This window comes from Elaeis guineensis, chromosome 13 (genome assembly GCF_000442705.2).
Source record: "Elaeis guineensis isolate ETL-2024a chromosome 13, EG11, whole genome shotgun sequence".
Classification (NCBI taxonomy): Eukaryota; Viridiplantae; Streptophyta; class Magnoliopsida; order Arecales; family Arecaceae; genus Elaeis; species Elaeis guineensis.
In genome coordinates, this window is record NC_026005.2 from 17,429,785 (window position 1) to 17,437,520 (window position 7,736).

General features: G+C 35.9%; 1 protein-coding gene across 1 annotated transcript; it reads right to left on the minus strand.

Moving 5' to 3' along the window:
* Window positions 1-4,003: 4,003 nt before the first annotated feature.
* Window positions 4,004-4,579, minus strand: LOC140853102 (uncharacterized). The gene has a single exon (XM_073247200.1). It carries the CDS (start codon window positions 4,577-4,579, stop codon window positions 4,004-4,006), a length of 576 nt encoding a protein of 191 aa, XP_073103301.1.
* Window positions 4,580-7,736: the final 3,157 nt, after the last annotated feature.

Here is a 7,736-nt window from a genome sequence, read left to right on the forward strand (position 1 = left end):
TTTTTGGTGTCAGAAGTGGAAGAGGCCTTGTACTCCCCATTAATTACTTCCATCCTGGTTCATGCGGTATCGCCACGATCGATGTATTAGGATGGTGGAAGAAGTCATGGACAACCAAAGGCAAATTGCTCAATGGATTAGGATAGTGGAAGAAGTGTACAATCCTGTGATGCACAACCGAATCAAGAAACATCCTTGTTCTTCTTGTTCTTTATTTTGTTTCTTTCTGTGTTCTTTTTTATTTTGTTTATTTCGAAAGGAATATTTTTTTAAAAAAAAGAAAAAAAAGATGTAGCATCACTGCTGTAACTCATGCCAACTCAGCATCACCGCTATAACTGTGTTGTGTAGGTTTTATTTAATAAAAAAAAAAGGGTAGCATCCTTCTGCCACCTATTCATATAAAAAAATAAAAAAATATGACACTGCTTTCAATAAAATGAACATTTGCAAAGAATTTTGAAATAATTCAAACATCTGATAACAAGAAAGGCTACAGCTTGTGCTAATCTCTTTCCGATATATCGTTTGAACAAAGACTTAAATTATCCAAACCTGGGATCTAAAGGACAAGATTAGGATGTAGCGATGGAAGAATCGATACTTCATGATTGATGTGCATAGAAGTAGATGCGGTTGCTTTAACTTGGGTGGCATGGAGGCTATCTCATACCAGGCGTCAGTGCGAGAGGAACCTGGTGCTTGAAACTTTGCATGGAAAGAAGCAAATAATCTACTGAATTTACGTAGCTGGTTGATTTTTTTTTTTTTTTTTGAGCATCAAACATAATCTATACTTTATAATACTTAGTAATTGATGTTTTAAACATGCTATTATAGAGGAAGAGAAATTTGGATATGACACTTTTGAGATTATTTAGATCCAAATATTTTGCAGAAATTTTATATTGTTTGCTTGCTTCCTAAGAACATGTTTTACAGAAAGCAAGAAAAATATTCTGATAATAAAAAAATCTTTAATCATTCTATTTAATTTATATTTTATATGAATTAGTTTAATATGATCTTTTTCGCATGATCATGTTTGCATTTAGCTCAAATCTTGCATAGTCACCAAAATGACCGTGAACTCAGTTTCCTGCAGCTGTAGTATTACTTGCACAAAGAAAATTATAGGAGCAAGACTAGTAAAGATCGAAGAAATAAAATTGAGAGAAGGAATCAAATTTTTTTTTTTTTTTGCTTTGCTTTCCTAATTTTATACCATGACTAACTACAAGATAAAGACTAGGCATACGTAGCTAACATTCCATAGTAATAGGAGATATAGACTCAACAAACTAACCTGGACTAACAAACTCACCAAGGGTTATTCAAGTAAAAAACAATAAAGCCAAACAATAAAGCTAACATTCCCCCTTAATCCTGATTCAAAAAAGAAGCCATCATTTCAAGCATATGCTTTAACTTGGTAAAAGCATCATACTTCTAACTTGATCTCTCAAGAAATGATAGCATGTATTAGTGTGCTTGCTTCTTCCATGTGCGATAGAATTCTTTGCCAAGTTGATTGCGGAATTATTGTCAATGAAGATCTTCATTGCCCCTCAACTGGAGCATGGATTTGGCTCATTATGTTGAGCAATCATATTGCTTGACATGCACTTGAAGCTACAGCTACATACTCTGCTTTACAAGTTGAAAGTGCAACTATGGGTTGCTTTTTTTATGACCATGAGCAAGCTGTAGCACCAAAAATAAAATAGTAGCCAGAGGTACTTTTATGGTCATCTAAATCTCCATTCCAATCACTGTTGGAGTAACCTATAAGAATATAATTATTAGATGAGGAATATAATAAACCATGATCATAAGTCCCCTTTAGGTACCGCATGATTCTTTTGGCCACCTGCATATGAGATTGGCGAGGAGATTCCAAAAACTTACTAATCAAACCAACACCATAAGAAATATCTGGCTTTGTGCATCTGAGATATCTCAAACTCCCAACAATTTGTTTGAAATAAGTTGAATCAATACGCATCCCTTCTCCATTCTTTGACAATTTGGTACCAACCTCCACAAGAGTTCTCACAGAATTACAATCTTGCATATGAAACTTCTTCAAGAGTTCAGTAGTATATCTCTTTTGACAAATAAAAATCCCATCTTCTCTTTGAACTACTTTGATACCAAGGAAATATGACATGAGACTAAGATCTGTCATTTCGAACTCATGCATCGTAGACTTCTTGAAATCTTTAATCATTCTGAGATTATTGCTTGTGAATATTAGATCATTAACATAAAGACACACCAACAGTATATTTATATCACCAGAGTCATTAATCTTCATGTAGAAAGCATGTTCAGATGGCACTTCTGGAAATCGGCCTTATAAAAAAAAGAATCAATTCATCTGTTCTATGCTCGTGGCACTTGCTTGAAGTCATACAATGCTTTCTTCAATTTGTACACCTTATCTGTATTTTTTTGCTTCATAAATACATGCGGTTGCTTGACAAAAATCTCTTCTTCAAGTGGGTCATTTAGAAAGGCTGACTTTACATCCATTTGATGGATCTTTCACTGCTTCTGGGCAGCTAAAGCAATTAGAAATCTAATTGTTTCAATTCGAGCAACAAGAGAGAAAACCTCTTCATAATCATAGCTAAGCCTTTGCTCAAATCCCTTCACCACCAATCTTGCTTTGTGTCTCTCCACCTCACTATTTGACTTCACCTTTTTCTTGAAAACCTACTTCACATTAATTGCTTTGTGACCTTGTGGGATATTAGTAAGTTTCCATGTATTGTTTCTTTCAATTGCCTTAATCTCCTCATTCATGGCATTCACCCATTTAGGATCTTGGATCGCTTGCTCGAATGTCACATGTTTACTATTTACAAAGAAAGCAAAGTGTACCAATTCTCCATCATCATCAACTTCATCATCAAGAGTTACCTCATAATCTTGCAGGCATACTGATTGTTGGTGTTGCCGCCTTGGCCTTCTTGATTCTACCGGGGCCTGTGGCAAAGAAGTTTCTTGAGCAGCCTGTGGTAAAGAAATTTCTTAAGCAAAGCTTGATGAGGCTTCTTCATTTGTGATGGAAGCTTCTACTTTTTCTTCAAGAACAGAAATAACACCTATTTGAGAAATTTTATGGGTATCCACATCCCATTTCCGAGCTTCTTCTTTAGCAAAAATTATATCTCGACTGACAATCACCTTCTTTGTCATGGGATTGAACAGCTTGTACCTCCCATGCTTGTATCCAAGAAAGACAGTCTTGTCTGCTCGATTATTTAGCTTAGTCCTCATCTCTATCGAAATGTGTGCATAAGCAATAGAACCAAATACTTTAAGATGTTTCACACTCGGCTTGAAACCACTCCATGCTTCTATAGGGGTGATATTGTGGATGCTCCTTGTTGGAGACCTATTCACCAAGTAAACAAAACATGAAATAGCTTCACCCAATTGGACATTTCTTTTACCTTTAGTATGCTCCTCGCCATATTCATTATAGTTCTATTTTTTCTTTTAGTAACTCCATTGTGCTGTGGAGTGTAGGAAAAAGTGACTTCATGCTTTATTCCCTATTCTTCACAATATTTATTAAATTCATTGGAAGTATATTCAACCCCACCATCAGTTCGTAGAACTTTAACAGAATAACCACTTTACTTTTCAACATGCACCTTGAACTTCTTAAAGCAATCAAAAACTTCAGACTTCCTTTTGCAAAAGATAGACCCAAATATTTCGAGTAAAATCATCCATAAATGTCAAAAAAATACCTATTATTACCATTTGACAAGATATTCATTGGGCCACATACATCGGAATGAATAAGCTCCAGTGGTTGTATTGCATGCCGCTGTTCTACTGCAAATGGCAATCTGTGATGCTTTCCAAGAGTGCAAGCCTCACACAATTGTTCTGGATGATGAATACTAGGCAAGCCTTTCACCATATTTTCTCTAACAAGTATTTTTAAACTTCTAAAGTTCAAATGTCCAAAGCGAAGGTGCCACAGCTAAGACTTATCATTTATGGCATTGAGACAATTATAAACACCACTAGAAATATCAACTTGAACCATAGGATTCTTTGTCAAAGGTGCTTTGAGAATGAGCATACCTTTTTTATCAAGAATGGAAAGTTGGTTGCCACAGAGGTTCATAGCATACCCCTTTTTCGCCAACTGACCTATACTGAGCAAATTACTCTTCATGCCTGGCACATAGAAGACACTAGAAATATACTTATGATCTCCATTCTTCAAGTTGATAAGAATCCATCTTTTTCCAGTCACTGGATTGGTACTGTCATCGGCAAATTTAATTTTGGTGCGAAATAACTCATCAAGATCAGCAAATAGCTCCTTTTTGCTACACATATGATTGGTACACCTAGTGTCAAAGAACCATATATGGTAGTTTGGTGCTTCACCAGTTGCAGTGACCATCAAGAGAGCATGGTTGCCACCATAATCATCATCATCTTCTTGTACACAATGAGCCCTCTGAGTGTTATCCTTATATTTGCACTCATTTGAATAATGGGCATATTTGTCACAAGAATAACACTCAACATTGGATTTGTCATACATTCCTCTACCGCGTCCACGGCTATGACCTCTTGAGTTTTGTTGATGGCTAGTACTTGATTTTTCTTGATTATTGCCTCCAACTCCATGATTGTTATTATGACCACCACGACCTCTTTTGTAGTAATAGCCACCATGTCCTCGTCCTCTGCCATGAGAACCACTGGGCTTTTGGCTTGTTTTACCACCTTGATCACCTTTGATGGGGACTTAACTTTGAAGAGCTTGCTCAATAAGGTTCTTAACTTTCTTCTCATTCATGCGTTGTTCATGGGCTTGCAAAGTGCTGGATAATTCCTCAATAGTCATTGAAGAAAGATCATGTACTTCTTCTATCACCACCATGATATGCTCAAATCTGGAAGTGAGTGACTGTAAAATCTTCTCCACTTTGGGTTGCTCCTTGTACTCCTCTCCATATATTTTTATTTGATTTGTCAAAGTAAGAACTCGACTAATATAAGTAGTAGTAGTTTCTAAAGACTCATATTGACGTCTCAGAGTTTGGAGTCTCACCTTCTTAACTCTGTCCACACCTTTGTATGACATCATCAAGGTATCCTAAGCTTGCTTTGATGTGATTGCTCTCACAATCTTCTCAAAAACTTCATCATTCACCTCTTGATGAATGAAATGTAATGCCTTCTTATTCTTTTTCTTGCTCTCGTGGTGGGTGTTCTTCTGTGCATCGGTTGTATTTTCTGCAAGATCAGCAACACCATTTTCCACGATATCTAGCAACTCGTGGTAATGAAAAAGCACCATCATTTGAACACTCCATCGATTATAATTTTTTCCATCCAAGACAGGAATTGAGAATTGAGTCGAGCTATTCATTGTACAAGCTCTGATATCACTGATGTAGTATTACTTACACAAACAAAATTATAGGAGCAAGATGAGTAAAGATCGAAGAAATAAAATTGAGAGGAGGAATCATTTTTTTTTTTTGCTTTGCTTTCCTGATTTTATGCTACCACTAACTACAAGATAAAGATTAAGCATACATAGCTAACATTCCATAGTAATAGGAGATATAGACTCAACAAACTAACCTAGACTAACAAACTCACCAAGACTTATTCAAATAAAAAACAATAAAGCAAAAGAATCGGGATTAACAGCTAACACCTACAATGGGGTTTGGACTTTGAGTTTGAACAACTAGGCAAATAGATTGTTGATACTAATTATAATTTTGGTGCATCTGTCACTAACTTTGAAACTTTTTATTACCCTCCATTTAAGCTTTTCTATTAGCTTCTATTCATCTTGAAGGACAATGAATCCTTTCATTGAATTATTTCTAGGTATTATTTACAAAAATCACTTAGAGGAAGTCATGATAGCTGAGTAGAAGATTGATGAAGTCTGAACATGGCTTAAGATTAAGCTATGCAAAGTACGAACATAACATTATACAGGATTGATAGGGTAGAACATGTATAGTATTTTGTAGTATATCAATAGTTTTTGCTCTTGAAATCTGTAAATTGTTTACACACCATTCCCTTGACTAGTGGAGGAGACGAAAGGTGTGGAAGGTATTTGCAAGCTCTCCAGGTTCCCCATCAGCATCTGAACCACTCTGGTCATAGAGGGCCGATCTATGGGGACTTGGCTATTGTGATGGATTGAATTGAGAGGTCGATGAGGGTTATTACTATACATCTCTTTTATTATGGAACATTCAGAAAGGATTTTGTAGACCAATATATTGGCTACTCCATTGTATTTTTATAATATTTATTTTTTATTTATTTGACTTGTTTGGTTGTATTCAAGTTGTATGAGTGCTCCGCCTTAGCCAAAAAAAGATAATTTTTGGATGGACCCTTAGTAATGTGAATGGTTATGGAAAGAGAGGAATGGAGGGGTCTGGATTGTATCTTATGTCCGAAAGAATAATTAATTTTCTCTCATGATGTCAGCCACTGGATGACACCTCATATAGATTTCAAAGCACCATCGAACTTTTCTTTCATCTGCTTATACAGCTTTCAAAGTGTAGATTGGGCAATCTAATGGTTAGCAATATGAAAGGAGGTGAATCATTCTTTAATGTAAAAGATGCAACTTGACACCTTCTATGCCTTCTAGGGGACCCATAGAAGGCGCATTTGTCACATTATGATTTGTGAAAGGGTGTTGGCATGGAGGCCCACCATGTGACAAGGAGTGGTGTGATGAGATATTCACAGCCATCGGATGAGAATGGTGACATTTAAGAAAACTTATGATTGGTGGGGTTTGGCATCCAAATCTTTTTCAGAAATAACTAGAGGGATCGGAGTCAATAGGAGGGGAAAGCTTTGCAATTGGTTAGGGTTGACCTTGGGTTCACTTACCCTACTAAAGTAGGAGATAATTTAGTATTTGGTTTTAAATAGAGATTTTATAGGAGCTCATATGTGTCACTAAGGAGGGCCCCTTTGCATCAATCTTATATCATGCTTGAAATTGCTGTGTTTTTTAAAAAAATTAATAATAAAGTGGTTATGCTACTATATTGCCATAAACTGACTATCACAAGGCATCAATAGTAGATAAAAGATTAAAGAAAAAACAAACCCAAAAAAAAATATGAGAGAGTAAGCAATGATATATAAAACAAGAGAAGAAAACTATAATTAGCTCCAAATAGAGTAAGTAAGCATTAGGTTAAACGATGGCCCAAATTGCATCCTCAACACCTTAAAAAACCATTGGAACCATGTAGCAAGTAGAAAAAAACTAGAGGCCCTTACTTGTGAGTATGGGATTATGAAACACCAGAATTTGAACAATTGAAATGCCTATAATAGATTTGCTGAATAGAGACACTTGCATATGGCTGTAAAAATAGCCACGTAATATAAAAAGATGAAGCAAAGGAACCTTAGAAGTATAAACATGACATGAAAACCCTGATGATAAAAGCCTTGGACCAGATGGCTTCACTTTGCTCTTCTTCCAACATTTACGGGATTTAGTTATCTAAGATTTGATGCTCTTCTTCACTTAGATGTTCTTCTTGAATCTTGACCTAGCCAAAATCAACTATGTTTCCCTCACCCTTATCCCAAAGAAAAAAGCGGCTAAGGTACCTTTCGACTTTCAGCCAATAAGTCTTGTTCATTGTTGTATAAGAATTTTTACCAAGCTGCTTGCTAACAAGTTG